The sequence below is a fragment of the Saccoglossus kowalevskii genome, chromosome 10 (assembly GCF_978046115.1).
Source record: "Saccoglossus kowalevskii chromosome 10, keSacKowa6.1, whole genome shotgun sequence".
In the NCBI taxonomy this organism is placed as follows: domain Eukaryota; kingdom Metazoa; phylum Hemichordata; class Enteropneusta; family Harrimaniidae; genus Saccoglossus; species Saccoglossus kowalevskii.
The window spans coordinates 11,844,397-11,870,688 of record NC_140650.1 but is presented as its reverse complement, the minus strand read 5'-3'; the positions used below and the strand labels follow the sequence as shown (position 1 = coordinate 11,870,688).

Sequence of the window (26,292 nt, the reverse complement as noted above, 5' to 3'; positions counted from 1 at the left end):
AGAATAGTACAGGGTCTGTGGAAACATTCATGAGCATTTGCATATGCATAAGGTGTCGGTCTGATGGATTCCCAGGTTTCTCACACCTTTTCAGAAGCAAGAACGCTTCGAGTGCTCGAGGATGAATTTGGAGATGTGCCAAGAAGATGAGTCAATTTTTTTCAAAAGACTGATTACACGGAATGAAACTTGGGTGTAGTGATGACAGATTTCCTGGCAAAGGGTACCACAATTAAAGAAGTCTATTGTGCATCACTTTTGATGAAATTAGGAGAAGCTATCAAAATCAAGAGGCGTCCCTCGTAAATTCCTTGAAGTAAGCTTTGCTGCTGTCACCTGTCAATACTGTATTGTCTTTATTAATGAAGCTTCCAATGGCGGCGCCTTCGAAGATACAGCTTGGCTTCCTACTAGTGTTTCTTCTCTGCTCTCGTTCGACCATTTGGCATCTTTGCAATTAATATCAGTTCCACCTTCCAGACATGTTATCAGCTATTCTAAGACGGGTTGTACTACAAATATAGCAAATTTTACTGAACTTTCCACAGAGCCACGTGAATTGAATCTACCTATTCATGACAGCGCCCTCACAACGATGTAAAATTTTCCAAATTTTGCGACATTTTACTCCTGTAACGTTGCCTCGCACAACGTATTTGTACTTATTTTACGCTTTGCACTACGTGTTTAGGTAAAACAACCACTGAAATATCTTGCGTATTAAGCACAAAAGTAACTGCTTATGACAGGGGCACTATTGCGTAAAGCGCAAAGGCATACAGGTGCGCAAAAGCCATAAAGTAACAGGTCTACATCAGCAATAGCAGCTCCCAAGTTCCAATGAAACTATGAGTTACATTTCATAATTCCTGGAAGAGTACATACGTGTTATTCAGATTGTCTCGCGTGTTTTGCGTACGTCAAATACACTGCTCTCTCGTGTTCTTGACAAAATTGTTTTGGCGAAAATCAGGGTTGCTGACCAGGACCACTAATTTGTATACGCTGTGACTGTATTGGGAGCTCGTGCTCATATGACGTATATCAAATGGGTATTTCGCAATTCTTCTCAAGGCTGCGAGAGAAATATCCTTCGATAGTGGATAGATATGTGCTGACAAAAGTAAGTATATAAATCAGTTATCATATGTATTCTTTTTCATACGATTTCTTCTTTCTTTAGATGACCTTCAAAATGTTAACGAGTGGACAATTTGCGGTATACGTTTAAATGTGTATACCCAACGTTAAATACAGTACTAGCGATCGATGTTGTTGTGCAGGTCACGTCGGGTGGGCATTTACACATTGGTTTCGTTTTACGACACTCTATACTTTCCTTTGTCCTGCAATGTACGCGATATTTAAAGCTAGGAGACTCGGGTCAATAATGTCATATTATTTTCATTTTCACAACGCTGGGCTCAGTACATTCCAAGGTATTCATACACAATCGGCATGTCACTGTCTGAGACATACTATTATCTCAAATTCCACTGACAACACAGAGTTCACGTGCTAGTTACCACAGTTTACATGAGATAATAATAATAATAATAATAATAATAATAATAATAATAATAATAATAATAATAATAATAATAATAATAATATAAGGTTATTATGAAGATACCTCAAAGTATGCACGAAGACAGTACAGCGGCAGTATCGACCGACGCGCAGCATACTTTGCATACTTTGAGGTATCATCGTAATAACCTTATTATTATTCATCTTTTCCCTTCAAGGATACATTTTGGAAATACCGAAATCCAAAAAGTTTAGAACAGAATCAGCAAACTTCTTTGTAAGGATTCCGGTCAAATCCTGGTGGCAGCCATGTTTGTTTTTATTATTAGAGGACGCTTACGCGCGTAATCATTCCATATTTAGAATTCGCATTTCCAAATATGGTAGTATGAAAATACCCCGTAAAATACCGCGAAATTACGGCACGCTGTAACTTATGGCGTTACGGTGATAGATGTATAATAATAATAATAATAATAATAATAATAATAATAATAATAATAATAATAATAATAGACCAGGATTGTATGTTGATAATGCATACTACATGAAAACTGTAATTGCACTTCAGCAGAACACACCATATAATAAACATCATTTTCATCAATGAATCCCACCCCCCATACACACATTTACATATATCATAGCAGAGTTATTAATAGTGAAGTTGCTGGAGTGATGCCATAAACACACAGAGGTAAAGCAACACATGCACTGTTCAAACTTCACAGTAAAATCATCCCGCACCCCCCAATACAGACAAAACGCCATGTATCACAGAGAAATAGTGACACAGCAAGTCAAGGTACAGACCAACGCCGCTGTTGTTTATTTTATGATATTCATAAATCGATAATTTTGACGTCGTTTTAGATTGGGTGTTGCCATTTAATAATATTCATTATGGTCAGGATACGGCTTTTACCACAGTTTACATGAGACAATAATAATAATAATAATAATAATAATAATAATAATAATAATAATAATAATAATAATCTATTTTTCTGTGAAAATTGTGTATGTCAAGCAAAAAGTGTATGTCAATCATTAGGAATATAATGAAACCAAACCAGGCTTATTAGACGTAGACCAGGTCTACTACATGAAAACTGTTATTGCCGAACACGCCATATAAGAAACATCATTTTCATCAATGAATTTCCCCCACATACACACATTTACATATATCATAGCAGAGTTATTTATAGTTGCTGGAGTGATGCCATGAACACACAGAGATGATGCAACACATGCACTGTTCAATCTTCACAGTAAAATCATCCCGCACCTCATAATACAGACAAAAGGTCATGTATCACAGAGAAATAGTGACACAGCAAGTCAAGGTACAGACCAACGCCGCTGTTGTTTATTTTATGATATTCATAAATCGATAATTTTGACGTCGTTTTAGATTGCGTGTTGCCATTTAATAATATTCATTATGGACAGGATACGGCTTTTGCAACACGACGTCGTTCGGCAGAAGCGCGTGAGCTTGCGAGGCACGTATCCAGTTCATAAAGGTTTTACCATATACTATATAGGTGTAATTACAATGTTACTATGGCGTTTTGTTCAGAATGATGACAGCCGCAGGCGTGATACGGGAAATTATTGCACTGATGTGAAGGCGCTCTATCAATAGCGTTATGAAGCCGGGAGGTATTTATGTTAGGGGTGAAACTTACGAGACGGAATCAAATCATAACCACAGGGAACCCAGGAATTATAATAAACTGTACACCTAGCCTATATGTGTAAGTGGTGGGAGGGGTATCGTCTCGTATTGTGTTTAGTGTATACAAATATACGTTGTATGTTTGTTCTGCCCGCCTTTCTACTGTATACTACATTATTTTGGCGTAATATTAAATACCGCAACACACTCAACCCTAAAAAATGCTTAAAAAACACCATTTGGATATAACGGTTAAATGTACTCAACGATAATCCACTATTTGGAATAACCATGCCCTGAGGATTCTTTATCTAATTCTTAAACCTACATTATTAAATTCAGTATTCTGTGCATTATTTCTCCAATTTCCCCTGTAGAAATCTGACCAAAATCTAAATTTAATTAGAGATAAAATTTACAAATAATCCTACTGTAATACAATCACATTACCAAGTTATGACAATCATTGTGTAAGTAAGTGTGACATGAGAATAATTTTATTTATATTGTTTCAGCATTGTGATGGGTTTGATAACTTATATCTGGATATGAATGATATAATACATTATTGTTGTCAGACAGTGGGTAAGTGTTAATGTAAATATACTTACAATCTTCCAAGTGAAACCTGCCAGTGACTGCATCCTTTGTTTCACCTGTTTGACCTGAGGTGAACTCTATTCTATGCTAGGCTGTGCTATTGTCTTCAGTTCTGCATGTGGTTTTGATGAGTGTAGACGTGTCTCAGTGTCTGCTTGGGTATGTGCCGAGATACCCACAAAATAGTGTTACTTTATTTGATCTGGACCGAGCCAGTATGCAACTTGAGAAGATACATAAAAAATCAACAGCTTTATATGGCAGTAATCTCACCAGAGTCCACACTGAGATAGACAGTATCATGTCCACTAAAGCTGTCGACCATGAAGTAAGCGACAAAAGATGTACTCTTGAGAAAATATTAAACACATTTAAGCAACACATATAAGAAAACCTGTCGTGAAGTGTTTACCGCCGTTGGCAAGCGATGTTGTCGGAAGTGGATCGAGGTTGAGCTTGAAAGAAAGAAGTACTTTGATCAGAGACACAGAGAATGGATATTTCAAGCAATGGATTGGTCTAGCCCAAAGGAAGAAATGGATGGCTAAATGGAAGACGCATTGGAACATGTATTTTCCTGAGGAAGAGAGTCAATATGCTAACTCTTACCTCAGAGCCAAATGCCTCAGTTGATCGGGCCACTTTGACTTGGCCTCGACTTCCACAAGAAAACAAGATACTGGCAAAGAAGAAATGTTGGATCTGAATACTGATAATGTTGTTAGTAGTGGTTCCAATACAATGATAAGTTGTGATCCAAAGATGCAAAGAGTGAACGTGCTTTGACCAGTGGGAGTTGGACTAGCTCAAGGTTGACAACAGATGAAGCATTAAACGCATAAAAGAGTTGCAGCTCAGGGAAGAAACCGAAAAACTTCTACTTCAGATGCGTCAAGAAATGGAGCAGCAGGAAGCAGGAATGCTAATCATTCAACCTCAAAGTCAGTTAAGACATGCTGAGATTGAAGTAGACTTTATCGATAAAGAAATTGAACCAGACTAGAAGTCTGATAAACTTCCTGGTTTGCAGAGGCAGACCAAACAAGGAAGGATGAGCAATTATTTTCAATCATATATACAATCATATAGTTCAGTACATTGAGTACTACAGGTGCAACAAGTCCACAACATACAAACTCCAATGACAATGTACATGGTACCAGTGAACATTGTTGATGACAGTAGAAGACTTATAGAGCACGAGATGATAGGTTATGGTGACTTTCTCCCAGAATCATACCAATTGCAGAAACTGCACTGTGTAGAATCAGTTGGAGACAGCCAAAGTATTAGCCATTAACTTGAGTCTACCAAAACATGAGTTTCCCACATTTGATAGTGAATCAGTTGCATATTCAACATTTATAAGAAATTTTGAGGTGAACATAAAACCATTACTGATAGGATGATAACGTAAAACTATCTTATTTTATCTAATACTGCACTGGTGCAGCTAAAGAGGCAACCAAAAACTGTGTCATTCTTCCTCCAGAGAGAGGATATACAGAAGCATGGAACACCATCTCTTCAAGCTTTGGTTAATGACAACGTGGTGAAAGGCCCTCAGATGAAGGCATATGAAGTTTCAGAAAATGGCTCGTGATATGAAGAATTGTCACATTAGTAAATGAATTTACATGCTTATATCAATTCAATGGATATCTGGTAAAAGCTGTTATGTCGTTACCATAATACTTACAAGCAGATACGGTCGAGTAAACTGCCAAGGTAATCAGTGTAGGCACTGAAACTCGATTACTGCATCTTACCTGATTTCTGAAGAACAGATCAAATACAAGATTGCAAATACAAGATTTGGTGAATTGACAGTATCTAAGCCAGATAGAAAAAAGGACAGACCAAGACATCATTCAGTTAAAGCTACTACATTAGCTACATATATAGATAATACACCTTTCAAATTTGCATGACCTGAATCAATAGCAAGAGGTCTGTTTTGCAGTGGTAGCCTTGCATTTGAAAATCGTCATAAATTTACGCTCAAACCATTCCAAAAGATAAAGGATTTTGCGAGGGAGCGCAGGCTATATAACTATTGCCTAGACGCAAAACTTACCACTTGGTTAGAAATTGGACGTATTTGCTCTAGCATAGGCCGTGGCAGAAGACATAATCCTTTGCTTCATCTTGAAACATCAAACTCAGCATGCATTTGATATGCTTTTTATATAAGTTTGCATGTGATTCCTGTTCGTTTACGTTGGGTAGATGGAGGCCAAAGAATTGATACATCGTCTATCTGCCTTAACAGCCTTGCTGATAAGTTGATATTACTGGTAAACCTATCTGTCACCCATTGTCCACACCGATTGCACATAAGCAGATTAATGGTCATAAAGTACAAATAGATTTGAGAGGACTAAACTTGATCCATAATGTGTGACTAGATCATGGACAGGTTACCGATAGAAGTTGACAGTATTCTGACCAAGATGGATATGACCTGATATACAATTGCTAGAAATAGAAGTTAAAGAAGTCACTCTCTTTATTGGGAATGATGAAAGATGTGTGGTGGCACCAGCATAAATTATATTGATGTGTATCAAGTTTAGAACTGTAATACCCTGATCCAGTGTCTTGAACCTAACTCCTCAGCTCCTCATATGTACAACGCAGATTTCACAAAGTCATTGTTTGATATCAGGGCATGCATGTTGCTAAAAAAAATGGAGAGCGAAGACAATCAGTTCCTTGACGATGTGATGATCCATGCTTAGCCAACAAAACATAACTTACACTGAGAAGGTTGAAGCTACTGAAGAGGCGTATATTGAAAGCTCCTGCATGGATGAGTATTTGTCAGCAACAAAGTCTGGTTCCATCTGGTATTTACTTCCTTATTTAGTAATTCGTCTGAATAAACCAGACAGTTGTGTTTGACTGTGCTGCCAAATAAATCTCTCAATGATTTTCTTCAGCAAGGCCTTGATCTTAATGATCCCCTTGTGAGAGCATTTCTTCCAGAAGCCAGTTGCCATTGTTGCTGATATAAAACAAATGTTCCATGAAGTTAAGGTAAAGTTGGCGGACTGTGAATGCGCCGAGATTCTTATGTTGGCCAGAGGAACATTTGTCTAAAGATCCAGCTGATCACCAAATGTTGGTGCATATTTTGATGCCACGTCGTCCCCAAGGTTCCATGGTCCAGCATTCTTATGGCAACCTTATGTTATGTATTGTTATGTGTTTTTTTCTATTTCTGGATTGCTGTATGTTAAGTACAGAAGACGTACCATTAAGTGATATGGATACATGTTCACCTGCATGGCTCTATTCAGGCTGTTCATATCAAATGTGTGGTGATTCATTAGTCGGCATGGACCACCTGCCCATCTCTACAGTAATAATGGGACCATTTCTGAGAGCTGAGACTAACCTGGAACAGATACTTGCTAACGGAACCAAAGTTGTATTTATAATAGACTTAGAATAAATATCCAGTGGCATTTTAATCCCCCTGCTGCAAGTCGTGCAGGTGGTGTTGAACAATCGTTCAATTTGAAAGATGGAGATGATACTTCATGATCCACTATGCATTTATGCCAGTATGTGGTTGTGCTCGTTCGGTGACACGTTGTAGTTGGAGACTGTATCAAAATAAGCAAATAGAAAGAATGAACTCTTGTTGAACAGAAAAATATTTCCTTTTATTCATTTGCACGATTTTGATTGCAACTTCAAAATTAAAAAGGCTCCTCGTGATGTGCGCTTTTCGGGACTGGTGTGCAAGTTGTGAACCCCCAACCCCCACCCGCCTGATTGACTATACACATGTGAAGACACGTCTCTGTGTCTGGTCTGAACTGTCCTGCCGTGTTACGTTTTCTGTAAAAACGCTTGTACATTGGTCAGGGAAGGTGCCACTAAACGAGAACCGTATTCTGGAGTTCTACTACCATATTCCGCAATGAAACTGTAATTTTACTTGTTCTACTCCATACATTGTGCTAATATACATATTAAGTGATATACTGAGCCTCCATTTGTACGTGACTATATAGCAATAACTCCTATGACAATGAAAATACTGTAAGACGAAAATAAGTTGCATTACTCAAACTGAACTCTCAACAGACACAAATTTCAAACATTAACATAACTTGCAATTCCTATTATTTAATCAGTAGTAAACTTTTTCATGCAAAACCTTGTGACAAACAGACTGCAATCACATTATTCTTTCCACTAATGTGAATCAAGATTAAACTCTTGTAAGTGCAAACTCCACCTTACATCTCAGGTTATTATTCATCTTATGGATGAATGTAAGATTATGATCCGTTTGTACAATAACAGCTAGTGTGGTTGAACTAAGGTATACAATTTTGTAATACTAGTGTTAGATACAATGTTTCCTTCTCAATCGTAGAGTAACTTCTCCTATGTTTGCCAAACCTCTTTGGGAAATAACAGATGGGATGGTAAATTTTTTGGGGATTCCCTTGCAGCAATACTGCCCCAGCCCCTGTATCACTAGCATCACCATTCAGCTTAAATTGCTTATCAAATTGTGTCGCCACTAGAACAGTGAAAAGTTATACAACATCAGAGAAATGTCTACACAATTGTGTTATAGTATCCAGTCACCCCAAAAAATCAGTATTATATCTGGAAAATCAGTATTACGATTGATACATCGTTTACATGATGAAACTGTAAGATGACACACAGCTTTGTTGTATTATCAGTTATTATTAATAAATGTTAACCAATGTACTTGCAATAATAATAAAGTTTGTATGTAAATATTATGTGTTTTCAAGGCCTTTGCCAATAAACGAAGAAGAGAAGTTTGAGGGAATGTCTAAATTCATAGATATGTTGATGGAAATAGTTCGTCCAAAGAAAATGTTATACATTGCAGTAGATGGTGTCACGCCGTTTGCAAAAAACAATAGCAGGAGATCACGGAGATTCCTAAGTGACAAGGAGGAGAGGTTAGTAACCTTGAATTGTATATTCAAATGTAAAATACTTCAATTTGCATTTACTGTGAGCAGTCTGTGTAATTCATCACATAACTCAAATTCTATTGTATACTACTGGCAACAATGGGTGACAGATAACTAACATGTATGCTCATCTATTGTACACACCATTCTTTAATCTATAGTCGCCCGTGATTATCTTTAAATATTACCAAAAAAAATTTCCATAAAAAAGTATTTTGTATCGTGATTTTGTGATCATCAGTATAAAATAAGTCATATGGTAATAGGTTTTACTCTCCCAAACCACCTTGACTCTACCAGTTATTATGAAGCTGTGGTGTGATATATTAAGTTATACAAAGAGACGGGGTCGATCATCTAGTACTGTTTATGTATATCTTTTAGGATGTCAGACACTGAACTAGATTTGATATGGCATGAAAAAGGATTTTCTGAATCTGAATCATCAGCAGACGAATTAGAATTTAACAGAAACCTAATTTGTCCGGTGAGCTGTCATACTTATTTTCATCAGTATTCCTAAGGTTACTTTTAATTAATATTTCAGTTGTTATAATTATGAACATAATAATCCTAATATTTTTAAAAGTAATATGTTTGATGTGTGCATTTATAGGGCACCAAGTTTATGTCTAGACTGCATGTTCACCTACACGAGTACATAGCAAACAAAATAAACACTCAACCCAGTTGGGTTGGTATTAAGGTATGTATTTTATATGACGTCAATTATTTATTGTACGCTAATAAATTTGCTGAAAATAAAAATCAATTGAGACCTTAACAAGTAATGCAATCTCAATTACAATTAAAGTTTGTTTTTAAAGGTTATTTTGTCAGATGCCACTGTTCCAGGTGAAGGCGAGCATAAGATTATGGAAATAGTTCGAAGACAGAAAGGTATTATCAGTGTCAGGGGGTGTGAAGGAAATTAATCGCTCATCCAGGCTCCCAAAATGAGTATCGTTAAGTAGTTGATTTCATGTTGTGTAATGTCTCAAATTCTTATTCTTTTCTACATCAGCAACACCTACACATGACATTAACTCGCGTCACTGTATCTATAGCAACGACGGTAAGTCATTCTTCCATTGTGTTTTCTCGTGTATGTCTAATATGACTCGTTCTCTAAAATTAATATATTAATTTTTTATCGAAGTCAAGCAAATCTCGGCTGTGCACATACACCGAACATAATGATATCGTTGTTCATGTCAATTTCGTTTTTTCGATATTCAAAAATATTGATCAAATCAACCTTTAAACGTAAGTTAAAGTTTCGATTAAAAATGGCAGACTGGTTTCAATTTTGTTTCCTATTGCACGACTAGTAAATTGCACGACTTGATAGTTACCTAACTAGTCCACTCAAGCAAGGGATGTGGTAATGTTTGAGCAACGTTTGTATTGTAATGTTTAATAAATGCGTCATATTCCCATAATAAAATTCTCTTGTTGTTCCTGTTAGCGGATCTCATTCTCTTGGGTGAGTACATAATTTTATCATGTGACTAATGTAATATTATGTTCAAACTAACGTACATGAGGTGTAACGATATAATTATTATAATTATTGATCAAATTGACATCCATTGGACTAAATTGTCATATAAGGGCTACAATTACTGATTCATTTTCTTCATATTTTAGAACAATTATAATTAAAACGGCGTCATTCACAATGGCATAATGAGTTAATGTATTATTGTTATATATAAATGAAATGTATTTCAACCATAATAGGTCTGGCAACCCATGAACCAAATTTATCAATCATCAGAAAAGAAATACCGCTCGGTGATTGGTGCAAAGACAAGGGTAATTCTAAATTTAATTGGAATGATATTTTGAAAATAAATTAGCAATTCAAGAATACTGTTCATTGGCGAACCAAATACTTAATTAATTATAGACACATGATTGATCATTGTTTTTGCTTTTTTTACGAAAATGTGACTAACACGTGTGCTAAGCTTTACAATTATTAATTAACCACATAGCTTTTGAAAGTGAAAAGTTAATTATTATCCGTAAACAGATTCAGTTTCTATTCCTGTTATAAGAACATCCTCAGATTGCAGATGTAAACGTCTCAAGAAAATTCTCTGGTTATGTGAAGGCGTGGGTATGGTTCGAACAATTGTTCACGCGACCATGATTGTTGCGACATTATTTAGTTGTATTAGATGAGATGTAGTCAGTGTGTGAATATTGTACTATTGCAGGGTATATAGTGAGAGATTGTAGAATAGCACCGAGACAAGAACGTGAGGTAAATTAACTTTGTACAAATATCGCAATATATTTAACTAATACAAACTTTCTAAGGATTATTACATCTTGTGGTGAACCTCATATAGCACAGTCGATTTCATTGACTTGAACTGTATAATCATATCAATAATTATGATGAGCGTTTTAAAAGTTGCCAATTAGCTCAAAGTCAACAAGTAAGTGAGGACCACTCATAATACTCTCGCGTTTCAGGTTGTACAAGAGAAGTTCATATTCGTACACTTAGAAGTCCTACGAAAGGTGCGTTTTGTAATGTGCTGCATTATATAATATTCAATGTTAATAATATCATGTGCTTAAGTATTGTACACCATACATTTTACAGTTCCGTACTTCTTTATTACTAAATTACAGTGTCTTGAGAAAGAAATGTACGTAGCTGGGCTGGGAAGTGGAGTGCACAATATCAACGTGAGTAAACTCAATAGCAAAACAATCTACATCCTAAATATGTTTGTTAAGTTAGTCAGCTATATTTGTAAACTGTACCCTGCCTTGACCTCCATGTTTGACATTATTATAGTACTGACAAGTTGTGTCCATGCTAGAGAAGATGACATTTGTTTTCCATATTCTGATTCATGTTCTGTGTGAAAACAACAGTTTTATATTATTTCTCAACATCGCTAATATGACTTCCATGTAATTCCTGTCAATAATATTTTACACACTGTGAATGAATCTTACAGATCCAATATCTTTGTATTTGTTAACTTCCGCCATGGCTATACACTTACCAATTGAGTGATGACCTCATGTGATGAAATAAGCATAATTCTCCTGATTTCAAATAAACATTACTGGTATTCCAAGTTTACTTTTGTTGTTGTATTCTACAGCGAACTATTGATGACTGGGTGTTTTTATGTTGCCTCCTTGGCAATGACTTTTTACCAAAATTGCCTTCACTGAATATCAAGTAAGTTATTCCAATTATAACAATTTAATTACATGAATTGATACTGATCAAGGGCGAATAACAAACAAGTGGCAAATATAAAACACAGTATTTTACAGCAGGGTATTAAGTACAAAAACTAACAAAATAAATAGGCAACATAATGACTACAAATACTAAACTCAATAAGAAGGATAACTAAAGAAATTAAGCAAGAGACAATCAAAATATAATCAGGCATTCTGAACAAATTCCTTTTTAGCATAATTTTAAAATTGACCACGACATTACTTTTGGAAATTTGCCAAGGCTTCCCAAAGTCGTGGACCCCATACAGCAAACGCCGTTTCGCCACAGGTTGACATTGGAACAAAAAGCAATGAATCAGATGTGGCCCAAGACGGGATCTCAAAGGCGTGTCCGGGTTTAAAACGTTGGCTCAATACCTAGGTATCTAACCATGGCAAGCTTTGAAAACAAACAATATCTTTAAAACTATATCTCCCCAGAAGCCGATGAAACAATCATTTTGTTCGTTATAAATACCGGCTTTGTCGCCTCATTCTGCACTCTGTAATTTAACCATTTGCCCACCGAGAAACAGTAAGATGGACACTTTTTGGCCACCCATACCAGTCAAAATATAACTTTGTGGTGCTATAGAGTTTTTGTATGCAGCCTGAAACATTTATCTATAGAATGCTCTTTGATATGTGCCAGTACTTGCTTTGCCAACCGTTCTAATCGATTTTGAGACACAAGATAAAGTTGACACTGGACGATATCAAGACCAGGTTTCTTTAGCAACGGCAAAACAATTGTTGGAAACACGCCATTCGATAATGATAAATTAATAATGCATGCTAAATAATCAACAATTCACATATAGTTTTAACACTCCTGTTGGAAAGAAGTTCAAAACACACGACTTACTGGGTGTGGATCTGTTAAGAATAACGACATAACAAATAGGATTTGTCAGTTATGGCATATACCATTAATATATCTAGATACATACACTTGAATGCCTAAAGTATAATACTTTCATATTTTCATATTATTAAATTAATGACTATTTTGTTTCTATTTCAGCGAGAAGGCACTTGATAGGCTGATACGTATGTACAAGACAGCTGTTACACACACCATGGTAAGAATACCTGTATTAAGTGCTCATTAATAGTTGTGACTACCATGACATGAACATGTACATGGGTTGAAACCACATGAAATATAGTTATAATAATGGCACTCGGAACATAAATCCTGGCCACAAATCAACGTGACGATGCTTCGAGCAGGCTTTATCATATCATACTCTCAATAATTCTAAAATGCGTGTGCTGTTCTCTAATATCATTATAAAATTAGTTTCAGTCTTTATGCCAATAAGTGCTATACGCAATATTATATGTAAATGTGTGGATTGGTGATATGATATGGACAACATCTATTGCGCCTTTTGATTATCGAATTAATGCAAAAGTGTTATTGTTTAGATGAATGACCTCAAGTCTAAAATAGGAGAATTATCATTAGCATTTGATGGAAAATCAGAAAAAATAAACCCAGATGACGGAGACAAATTAAGAAACTAACTATACTAAAAATAATAATCACATTACAGCGTTAACCTCTATGCTCTATATCTAAAACTAAATAATAAAATACAACATATAACAGGCGATTCGGCACGTGACATGCAGAATTAAGTCTATATATCTAGGTAATGCTGTATTTTGTTATCAGTCATTATGTGCTACCTAAATATGTATTTTCACAATGACTTTTAAGGTGACCCAAACGCAGAGTGTGAGAATAGACACGGAAGTAAATCAGGTAATATTAAATATTGTATAATATATTTACAACCTAGGATACTCTCAGGAATATCTCAGTATTGCATTTTACTAAATCATTTTCATTGCGAATATAAGACGTCTTTTTCGTTATGTGAATATTGCATCACGTAGTTGGTTATTTGTAATGGAGCAAATATATTAGAGTTGGTAAAGGTTTGGTATATAATGTTGTGGGAGGCCACACAATTTGGACATATTAGATGTAGTTAAAGTTTTATATTGCAGGATATCTGTAGACACTAGCATCATAAACACCAAACACTACCAGTAACACCGGACGGAGAGAAACGACAAGTACCTGTTGTCACCAATGACGCTTACTGTGAGCTTAAAAGAAAAATATTATGATTGTTTCCGAAATACGCACTGCGCAATCATAATATTACTTTACACTCACTGTAATCATAATTTGTAACTACACGAATGACTGTTTCGATCCGCTCAGGGGTTACCAGTAGAAATGCTTGATACATTAGTGACTACTATAAATTATAATAAGCTTTGTATCTATTAGTAAGAATTCATACATATGTATTTATTTTCCATAGCGCTACCTTACAGATAATGGAATTGTGAATTTACACATGTTACAGATGATATTGACAGGTGAGAAGCATACATACCTTTAAATTAATTTGATCCATGTTATTATAGCATGGTCCAATAAGATGCACTTATAACAGTTTCTAACGTAATTTGGTTTGCATTCAGAGCTAGGCAAGGAGGAGGATGTCATATTCAGAGAGAGGCGTCGGAGGATTAAATGGGTGAGTAGTAGAAACAACCGATATGAGCAGAAATAACGAACATGAAAACTCCATCAACAATCACACATTAACAACTGACACTCAATATAGCAGAAAATATTGTTCGGGAAAAGATAATTGATAATATTCTCCCTATTCAATATTTGACGCAAATTTTTATTCGAACTGTGTAATACTGTGTTGTTATTACTATTGAAAATGTACATTAAGCTTATTTTTTATATTTCATGTACAAAGTCAGAAGACAATGTAAGGTAAGATTGAGATAGTGACTTAGAAGTACACACATCGATAGTAGCCATCATTTATATTGTACAGCAAACTTTTAAATTTAAAACTACAAGTTATCATAAACATTAGCATGAAGAAGACGTGGAAAGTGCATTTATTATATGACATTAGTAATAGCCTTCACAAACGTGTTTTATACGGTTTCATTGTCAGGCTAGGTATAGATGGATGGAAAGATCGATACTATGAATACAAGTTTGATGTGTCACCATCACATGAACCTGAATTTATAATTAATTTGGTGAGTTTTTATTCTCGACAGTAAATAATTATTAAAATTTTAATTTGTTTGTTTTTTCATTATTACATGAATTCAGTGGCTGTGTAGTAACTTGTAATTAATATTATTGCAGGATTACACGAATGTGTTAATACCAATTTGGTGAATTTAAATATACTAATTAGATTCAATGCTCTATCCAGTATCAATCATCTTATAATGTTGCTATGCTTCATATTACAGGCCAACTCTTATGTAAAGGGTCTATGTTGGATATCAATGTATTATTATCATGGCTGTCCATCCTGGCAGTGGTTTTATCCATACCATTATGCTCCATTTGCTATGGACTTCATAAATATTACCAATCTACAAAATGACTTTGAAGTCGGCGAGCCAGTAAGACTTTTCTTGTTTTCTCATTGGATTGGTTGAGAAGTTAATTCCATGCAGCATACAACAGTCAAGTACCTATCAGTTCTGAAAACATAGGGTCTATGAATAAACTATCACTTGTTAAATATTTGTGTAAGAAATAGTAAATGTGATGCATGTAAATGTAATTCCAGTGACATTCTACAAACGTGGGCCGTATAATAATCATATTGTATTTGTTTACAGCTGAAACCGCTTGAACAGTTAATGGCTATATTAACACCGAGTAATGATCATTTGTTACCAACAACATGGAGACCTTTAATGACAGATGAACTTGGTGTGAGTTTATACAATATATGATATTCTTCAATTGTAATTTTTTTTGCAATATACATGAAACCCATTAAATCCTGATTACATAAGTTATTCTTATTTTGCAGGATTCTCCTATTAGCGATTTCTATCCTGATGACTTTGAAACCGATTTGAATGGTGAGAAATATACAAGCCGAGGTACAAATACTTTTCATTTTAGCATAGGGCGTGACACCACGGAATGACAATCATAATTCATATTTATATGAAATGTAGTTCAAGACTATCAGTTAGTGCTATCCATCGCCATGGGAACATAATAGAAAAAAGGAGAGCACTAAGTGCCATGGTTAGATACAATTATTGTAATGCAGTCACAATATAGTCTGCAAAAAAATAACAATCGGCAGAACCGTATATTTTGGTCATTCTAATTGATGTGCATATAGACATGCTAATATGAACGGGGACAATTCATACGTGTTAACATTTCAGGTGTCGCTCGAATTCCTTTTGTGGATGAGACGAGACTGAAAGAAGCACTAGAGGGTCTACACCTGACAAGAGATGAAGGTAATGTTAAACAATGTTGAAAGATGTTTTGTCAGTGAAGCAGTTCATTAATTCTTCACGCAATAATCAAGTAATATAACATTTGCTAAATGGAATATTTCCGAGCATATCATTCTACATAGTATGTTATAACAACTCTATATATGATTTCCCTGTTACAGAATGCAGAAATAGGTTTGGCCATAACGCTGTATTCTTGGATGCAACACACCCGGCGTATGTATTTTTTAAACAATTTGGCAACAACAACAAAGATGATGAGGTTTGTGCTCGAATACAATTGCTGTAAATAATCTACAGTATAATCTTCAAAATGATTCTTTTAACGTTTCTATTAAACAATGAATATATCCTATGAGCTATATTTTGCGGTCATTGTTTCTCATTTATATTGAATTACAAATAACACAACACAACACAGATATACACAAGAATTGTTTTTGTGTTTCTTGCAGTGTTGCTACGGGTCCGCGAATCGCATAACGTGACTAAACATAATTAATGCAGTCGTGAATAGATGAAATATTCCACTGTTTGGAATTACGTTCAGTCTTTTAGAATAGTAGCTAGTGTCACTGTGGCTATAGTATTCAAATTACAGTTCATATTACTGTATTTGATAGTGTTGCTCTGGGCGTGGTATCCCACAAGTGCCCTTAGTGTATTTGCTAATGTCGCTGTGGGCATGGTATTCATATCACAGGTCACATTACTTTATATGCTAGTGTCACTGTGGACATGGTATTCAAATCACAGGTCACATTACTGTATTTGCTAGTGTCACTGTGAGCATGGTATTCAAGTCACAGGTCACATAAGTGTGTTTTCTACTGTCACTGTGAGCATGGTATTCAAATCACAGATCACATTAGTGTATTTACTAGTGTCACTGTGAGCATTGTATTCAAATCACAGGTCACATTAGCGTATTTGCTACTGTCACTGTGAGCATGATATTCAAATCACAGGTTATATTACTGTATTTGCTAGTGTCACTGTTGGGGATGGTATTCAAATTACAGGTCACATTACTGTATTTGCTAGTGTCACTGTAAACTTGGTATTCAAGTCGCAGGTCACATTAGTGTATTTACTACTGTCACTGTGAACATGGTATTCAAATCGCAGGTCACATTACTGTATTTACTAGTGTCACTGTAGGCATGCTAATCAAATTACAGGTCACAATACTTTATTTGCTAGCGTCACTGTGGGCATGGTACTCAAATTACAGGTCACATTACCGTATATGCCAGTGTCACTGTGAGCTCGGTATTCAAATTTTACAGGTCCCATGAGTGTATATGCTAGTGCCACTGAGCATTGTATTCAAATCACAGGTCACATTCGTGTATTTGCTAGTGTCACTGTGGGCATGGTATTCAAATTACAGGCCACATTACTGTATTTGCTAGTGTCACTGTGAGCATGGTATTCAAATCACATGTCACATTAGTGTATATGCTAGTGTCACTGTGGGCATGGTATTCAAATCACGGGTCATATTACTGTATATTCTAGTGTAACTGCGGGCATTGTATTTGAATCACAGGTCACATTTGCGTATATGCTCGTGTCACTGTGGGCATGGTATTCAAATCACAGGTCATATTACTGTATATGCTCGTGTCACTGTGGGCATGGTATTCAAATCACAGGTCAAATTACTGTATATACTTGTGTCACTGTATGCATGGTACTCAAATTACAGGTCACATTACTGTATATGCTAGTGTCACTGCGAGCATTGTATTCAAATCAGTAGTCACATTTGTGAATATGCTAATGTCTCTGTGGGCATGGTATTCGAATCACAGGTAACATTAGTGAATATGCTAATGTCTCTGTGGGCATGGTATTCGAATCACAGGTAACATTAGTGAATATGCTAATGTCTCTGTGGGCATGGTATTCGAATCACAGGTAACATTAGTGAATATGCTAATGTCTCTGTGGGCATGGTATTCGAATCACAGGTAACATTGGTGTATATGCTAGTGTCAATGTGGGCATTGAATTCAAATTACAGGTAACATGAGTGTATATGCTAGTGTCACTGTGGGCATGGTATTCAAATTACAGGTCACATTACCGTATATGCCAGTGTCAATGTGGGCATGGTATTCAAATTACAGGTCACATTAGTGTATTTGCCAATGTCACTGTGAGCATGGTATTTAAATCACAGGTCACATTATTGTATATACTAATGTCACTGTGGGCATGGTATTCACATTACAGGTCATATTAGGTAGTGCAAGTTTTCTAGCAATATATGCCTTGTCATACAAGTTTATAGATTGGTGGGGTAAAATGTTTTTAATGTACTAAATCATTTGTTTATTCCCAAGGGATGTATAGTATTAGATGCAGATAAATGGATACTTAAACAATTGGAACACCAAGAAAGTAAACTTTATTCACGACTGTATAGAAAGGAACTAGAGGTAATACAATACTATTTATAATTATATATATATTATAGTTTCTTATATTTATTTATATAGTAGATCATAATTGGGAATTGCTGTTCAAAATAGCTATTCGAAATAGCTAAACGTTTCGAGCAGCTCTTTATTGATACCATAGGGAACAATATTTTAAAGCACGCAAGAACACGCACAACTATAAAATGGAATTACTAAAATATGTCACAATATATCATATATACACCCACTAGGTAGTAATCAACAGGAATGTGTTTGACAGTTTGTAAATTCCATGTGATTCATTAGAATTGCATCATATTTTATTTTGTTGTTTGGTGTGTATATTGAGGTACATGTACATTTACATATATAAGTGGCACTATTATCTTAATAGACAGTGATACTTGCTGTGTTAGAATTCTATGCTAACAGCAGACAATAAACATCACTCCAATTTATAATGTCAAATCCATTTACATTACTTGTAAAATTTGTGTTTTCTATTTTGTATATATTTTACAGATTGATTACTATGCCCGTGCACAGCGACTTGAAGAGATCCCACTTCTTAAAAAAGATTATGAAGAGTTTGCCTTGATGGACAGAGAAACCTGGGATGATGAAGAAGAGAAGAGAGTAAGTACATTTTGCTTATAACCTTTTGAACCTAGAGACTTGTATCTGCTCATTCATGTTGATGTGATTCAAGCTTGGGATAAAAGTATGACCGGATAGTACACATATGCCATTTTGTTTTGTGTCAATTGATCAAGGCATTTGTGTATTAATTTAGGCACCTGTTTTTGATGTCCATTTCTAGGGCTTTTTCAAATTGCTTTAAATTTTTATTTTGTTATGAGCATGGTTATACAAGTTTAATTTTATTGTAGATCCAGAATCTGAAAGAAGAGCGGGAATTGTCCAAGTTGGAGCGAAATCGTTTGGCCTGTATGGCAGTTGATAGAGATGAATTCCTAAATGGTTTTACCCAGGCCAAAATGTCTGTCTATAAGGTAATAACGTTATATGTTTGAGTATTGACTCCTAACTTTCACAAATGATTACCATCTAAGATACTAATTTCAGAAATTTATTTTTAGGAAAAACTAGAAAACTTCAAGACTATGTACGAGGAAGAAAGGAAAGTGCGTCTGGAAGAGCGGAAAGAGAGGCGTAAAGAAGAACGTCGACAGAAGTGGTTAAAAGAAAAGGGTGAGTAAGAGAAGTGTAAACGTGGTGAGGAAATGAAATTAAATTGTATGTAATTATGATGAATGTTTTTGTCCTTTTTGGCCAGAATTGTTTCCACTCGAATTTTAGTCAGTAGTTTCTAAATATAGCATAGACTATTGCATTTTATATTAATTTTTGCCATGTAAAGAAAAGGTCGTACATCATTGGTTTGTATTCATCTATTCATTTGTTATTTAATCTAGATTTTCAGTGGACAAGGTTGAAAAAGTTGTGCTATGTGTTTTGCAGAAAGGGAACGAGAAGAAGAACGAGAACGAGAGAAACGAGCCAAACAGGAGGAAGAAAAGATGGAATACAGATACAGACTTGCTAAATTGGAGGAACAAGCTGCTAAACAGAGAGAAATGTAAGATTCATTTTGGCATATGTCCATAACAATTAGGTAATTTGCATAATCTGTCATTTTTCCCCAAATACCTCTATGATAGATAGTATATCATACATGTCTGTTTAGTAGCAATTTGTCTTCAAATTTGCTAAATTCTGCTACTAAAATATCAGAATCGTTTCTCAGTGTTGATTAGGGTGATTTCATTCCAACTGCGTGTTATGCATATTGGGTTACAGGTTACACATAATATTGTTGAGATTCAAACAAAAATGGCCAACTGGCAGCCTTTTTGTATTTTTTCATGTTCATGCTAATTTCTCACTAATAAATGGCCTGATTTCGTTGAAAGTGTGCACACAAGCATTATACTTGTTCGTTGTTGTTTTTTTGTTGACGAATTAACATTTTGTCTAAAATTTCGAAATTACTATATGTAACCATGTCCAGAACCATTCCTCTGAAATGAAGGTTGACTTCATTCAAACTTTGTATGAGGGTCATGCATATTGGAGCACACATGCACACCATTTTATTTCAAGCACATTCCAGCTTCTATTTTGATGGTATGTTCAAACAATATTTACTTGAATTTTATTGCAACATTTTTTACCAACTGGACCAAATACATTGCTAGCAATGACTGATCACATGACTATATACCCACAAGTCTTGTTCTTCTTGATCACTAACAACTCATGGTTCTGATTCAAAATGGCTGTCAACCATGTTTATGTTATTTTCCCCAGAGAGAAAAAAATTGAAGAGAGACTGGCCAGAAGAGAAATGACTTCCAGAGATAGGTCTGAACCAGAAAGACGAAATGCTGGTTGGAGACATGAAGAACGAAAATATGATGATTCTGGCCCATGGAGAGCTTCAGTGTAAGTGTTTGATTTGTCTCTGTATATGTATTTCCCAGACTTCTCTGCAGTTCATAACTTACTTAGATCCTGTTGACTGTTAGGTCAGGGTTAGGTCAACAGCCAATGGTAACCCATTAAAAATTGTACAAAATTGAAAAATTGCGCTATGTCAGTTTACGTATATTCCACAGGGTGATAAAATTATTAAATTTAAATCCGACGCATTCATTATTCACAAGTATACAATGAAATTTAGTGAACCTCAATGTATGTCCCATTACCAAAACGCCATTTTGGACCAAACATTAATGGCTTTTAACACATCGCGGTTAGAAAGTCTCAATTGATCACTGCCTTCATTTTGTTTTCGAGTTCACCTCTGCAGCAAAAGGTGTTTTGTTGAATTGTATCATTGACAATATAATTTTTGTTCAGGCCAAGTGAACCTGCTAGCGACCAACCAACTCGGGCCTGGAAACCTCCGTCCAAGAATGGTGGAGGATGGAGAGCCAGAGAAATGGACAGGGGTGGTGCACAGAGGAGGGATGCAAGATCTCCTCCTTTTCAAGATAGGCCTTCCCTGGATGATGCACCCACTCGTGACAGGCTTCCAGCTCGTAGTGAGAGATACAGTGATATAAGACGAGAAGATGGGCCTTGGAGAGGGTGGGACGACCTTGACAGACGTGGCCCTCCACCTGAAGATAGAGACAAAGCTTGGGCACGTAAGGACGATCGTGATAGATCTGGTCCAGCCTTAGACAGAGAAAGTGATTGGCGACGAGGACCTCCACCTGATGACCGTGATAGACGAGGACCCCCGCTTGATGACCGTGATAGACGAGGACCTCAGTTTCATGATCGTGATAGACGGGGACCTGGTGCATGGAGACGTGATGATCGTGGTCCTCCCAGCAGAGGTCTACCCCAACGAGATGACAGAGGACCCTGGAAAGGATCTTCCAGAGATGATAGCAGACCTGGCTGGCGTCAAGAAGAACGTGATAGGGGCCCACCTGTGAAAGAAGATTGTTATGTTCCACCACGTGGGGATGAAGAGCGAGATTGGCGTAGAGATGACCGTGGACTTATAAGAGATGATAGAGATCGTGAACCTCCAAATGCTTGGAGACGTGACCGAGGCCCTCTTGTACGCGGTGACAGAGACAGGCCACCGATGCGTGATAACCGAAACAGGCCACCACTGCGAGGTGATAGGAACATTCGCAGCCCACCAGATGATCGTTGGCGTGACAGACCCCAAAGAGAAAATAAATGGAGACGCGGAGATGAAAGACCAAGTGATTCTAGACTACCTCCTAGAAATAAAGGTCCTCCACCACGCAGTGACAGAGATGAGAAATGGCAAAGAAGCAGAGAAGAACCTGAAAGAAATAAGGAAGATGACGGTTGGCAAACTGTTTCTAGGCGCTAATCTTAAGTTAGCAGTGAAGAATTCTTTGGATATTAAAGTAAAAAAAAATCTTTGAAAGAAATTACTATTGAATTGATATGGTGTTGCTTTTCCATTCTTCTAGTGTCTGTATTTCTGTGACCCGAGTCTTCTTGTATATCTAATTATGTCGCAGTGAAAATGAAAATGCTGGGGAAATGTGTAATGCTCTGTGGTGGACACAGTCTTGCAAAATACATAAAAAACTATAGATTTTCTGCATTTAACTTAACATGATCTTAATTTGTATATTTTCACCCACCAGCTGTGTGATAAACAAGTTTCTTTCCATTAAGATTAGAATCAAAGTTGAAAATCTTAGATCAAAATCTGTAAGCAGATCTGTGAATTATGTTCCGTCAGTTTGGTTCCAAATTTACTTGATTTTTCATACTTGGTTATGACAGTTTAAATTGACAACATAGTACCTTATGTAATGTAACTATATTTTAAGTATTCATTATCAGCTTACAAATCAAAAACTTTGGAAAATAGCCAGGTCAAGACTTATCATTGAGTTGCCATTGGGATGTTTTGGGTACACATGACTCGGTAACTCTTTGCAACTAGTTTGTTGGCCCCACAAAGATGACAGCGTGTTAGATCCTATGTGCACCTTGTTCCATCTCCAAGTTATATGCAAATTGCAGCTCATTAATTAGCAACTCTAACTTCACGGGACACTAGTAGTTCTTTCCATGATCACTCTAAATTTTCACTACTCTATTTTGTATCTCGGCCATGTCTCTAATTCATACCCATAATCCTTGATAGGTGATGTGGCTTGCATGTACAATAGTCTGTACCTACTTGTTCAAGCTTCTTGTAAGAGAGAAAAATGTGCATTTTCAGATATTGGGAAAGTTGACTAGAGAATTTGAGACAATCAAAATACTGAGTATCTTGGGTAGATTGTTCAATGACCATTTATGTAAAGTCAATTTTCTCTGTAAATATGCATCTATGATATGATTGGTATATTCACAAATCTAAATTTTACTTTACATATTTGGTGTGGTTTATCGTCATTGTAAGGTCTGTTTTACAATATACACCATAATACAGCATTTCTTTTTGCATTGACCAGTGATAGAAAACAAGATTTAATGCGATGTAATGACACAATTAATATGACATCAAACTATGTCAGAGTGTAATAAAAGTATTCCCAGTCAAAATATCTATTGAAATTTTGTGCATGATTTTAGCGTTCTGGCTGCTTTGAAAACCTGACATTCATTGCTAGTTTGAAAGACAACGTACACATGTTCAAATTGATTTGATATATGTGACGCCAGAGCCCATTAAAATGTGTTTGTTTAAAGACAGAATGAGTGAAAGATAAATCTGTCCTAGGTTACAGAGTAAAAATGAAAGGTGGGCTGCACTGTGCAACATCCAACATTTAAATCACTGCCCTGGTTTTAATAAAGAAACTGGCTACCATAATCCAGTGTAAAAATTGTACTCCATGGTGTATCTGGGGTGCTCCCCAAAAGGTCACTTATTTGTATTAGTGCATGGAATGCTTTATTTTTCTGTTGTGTACAATAATGAACAGTTTGTATGTATTTGATACTAGTTTAGCACGATTTACGGTAAAAGCCTACTCATAAATTAAAAAACCTAGAATTTATTCATTTCAGGATATTGACCTAAAAAAGGTTGTGGGTCACCAGCATGTTTTTAGAGAAATTGCTGGTTGTATTTTAGTGTAAAGTAGCCATTTTGACACTAATATAACACTTTTACCACAGGCTCCTATGGCAGAGATATTATGCAATATCTCAAAATCTAACCTGGTGACATAGGTTGAAAAAATCGTATATTGTTAATGATGGAGTACTTTTTGTTCTGAATTATTTAAAAAATCTGGGTTTTAAAAAGTGTCAAGAAATGCAATTTTTCTTTAACTTTGTGTTCTATGGAATTGTTCTGAAAATAGCAATTTTCAAGAAATATTAGGACAAGTTTCTCAAAAAGCGTAACTGTGACACACAAAATAATGCAGTTTCATTGTACCATGAGACAATGGCTTCATGATTGTATATAATAAACTAATGAGCATTGTCATCAGATTTATGACAATTTGTTTCAAAAATTATGACTAGGCTTCTACCTTAAGCACAATTATCACCTAAAAAAACATTTTTAACAGCCATATTATTCTCAAAATGACCACCACTGGTATATTGAAATAAAAAAAATTGACCAAATATTGTACCATCTTTGGTCATGTGACAAATGTCTTATTTCTCAAGACAAAAGTATAAAAACGAATTCGCGTTCTCGAAACCCATGAACCATACCCAGATAGCTGCGTGTTAGTGACATTTAGTGAAATTTTTCAAACTAATTGGATTGTGGGTAATCACAGCCACTGTGAGCGTGTGATATGAGGTTGAATACAACATGTAGTTCACTATGATGCATACATGAATTGGGTGTGATTTCTATGGATCGTTTGCCCTTTATCCTGTACAGCAATAGTATTTGGTCAATGTGCAGTTAATGGCCTATCTGGGGTCTTGGTTTCTGTAAACGTTTGTGAGATGTGATCCCCAGTAGGCTATAATACTAGCAGTCTTTCGCACACATGTACGAACTTTCATTATAATGTGATGTTAAGATAAGTATTCTCACAGACCATCTATGTACAAAGTTTCATTGAATTTTGATTAGACACAATAAATTAAGAATTGTTATGCAAATTAGGTAATTAGTATGATCTGATTTTACCCCAAACTGAGCAGCTCTTTGCATTGTTCTAGAGCATCAATGTACCAAGTTTCATTGAAATGGAATAGTCTGTGTAAAAGCTGAAAATTTGCTAATTATGCAAATTAGGTAATTTATATGCACTGACTTTAACCCAAAAACTAATCAGGTCTGTGCTTTGTCCTTGAACATCTGTGTACCAGGATTCATTGAAATGGATAATTAGTACTTTCGATATCAGTGTAAAAGCCGAAAATGAACTAATTATGCAAATTAGTTGATTAATATTCATTTTCACCCAGAACTAATCAGGTCTCTGCCTTGTTCTAGACCATCTATTTACCAAGTTTCATTGAAAAGTAATAAAGTAATAGTAGTATAGGTACTTGAAATGTCAAAAGCTGAAAATTGATTAATTATGCAAGTTAGGTAATTAATATTTCACATATCTGTCTGTTCATTGTCCTAAGTATCTATGTAAATTTCATTGAAATGTGATAATTTGTATGAGATATCAGTGGAAAAGCCGAAAATTGACTAATCACTATGTAAATTTGGTTAATTAAATGCATGGATTTTTATCCAAAACTAATCAAATCATCTATATAAAATGCATCAATATCTAATGAATGGCTCTTTAGATGTCAGTGGGACAGTCATGGGTTAACAGCTAAAAATTGGCTAATTATCGTGCAAATTAAGTAATTAATATGCATGGATTTCAACCACAAACTTATCAAAATTGCGCATTAGCTCTATTAGATTAATATTCATTTTCACCCAGAACTAATCAGGTCTCTGTCTTGTTCTAGAGCATCTATGCACCAAGTTTCATTGAAAACCAACATGCTGTTC

General features: G+C 35.6%; 1 protein-coding gene across 2 annotated transcripts; it reads left to right on the top strand.

Moving 5' to 3' along the window:
* Positions 1-791: 791 nt before the first annotated feature.
* LOC144359150 (uncharacterized) lies at positions 792-25,433 on the top strand. Of its 2 annotated transcripts, XM_085504250.1 has the most exons (31): positions 792-1,123; positions 3,730-3,799; positions 8,602-8,775; positions 9,175-9,277; positions 9,407-9,496; positions 9,618-9,690; positions 9,815-9,865; positions 10,259-10,276; positions 10,534-10,608; positions 11,016-11,062; positions 11,278-11,325; positions 11,440-11,496; positions 11,925-12,004; positions 13,076-13,133; positions 13,778-13,822; positions 14,394-14,451; positions 14,557-14,612; positions 14,850-14,866; positions 15,057-15,144; positions 15,367-15,522; positions 15,745-15,840; positions 15,942-16,014; positions 16,312-16,389; positions 16,551-16,651; positions 18,741-18,836; positions 19,341-19,454; positions 19,709-19,831; positions 19,919-20,030; positions 20,301-20,418; positions 21,150-21,284; positions 21,702-25,433. In XM_085504250.1, the coding sequence occupies exons 3-31, from the start codon at positions 8,639-8,641 to the stop codon at positions 22,699-22,701; spliced, it is 3,303 nt and encodes a 1,100-aa protein (XP_085360376.1). In that variant the 5' UTR covers positions 792-1,123; positions 3,730-3,799; positions 8,602-8,638; the 3' UTR covers positions 22,702-25,433. The 2 variants fall into 2 exon arrangements, with proteins under 2 accessions (XP_085360376.1, XP_085360377.1); XM_085504251.1 differs by lacking the exon at positions 3,730-3,799.
* Positions 25,434-26,292: the final 859 nt, after the last annotated feature.

Bases quoted from the DNA above. Each gene is read 5' to 3' on its own strand.
- LOC144359150 (XM_085504251.1), top strand. From the start codon at position 8,639: ATGTCTAAATTCATAGATATGTTGATGGAAATAGTTCGTCCAAAGAAA. The intron at 16,015-16,311 runs GTACAAATACTT...TTAACATTTCAG, and splicing joins TGAGAAATATACAAGCCGAG to GTGTCGCTCGAATTCCTTTT. The intron at 20,031-20,300 runs GTGAGTAAGAGA...TGTGTTTTGCAG, and splicing joins GAAGTGGTTAAAAGAAAAGG to AAAGGGAACGAGAAGAAGAA.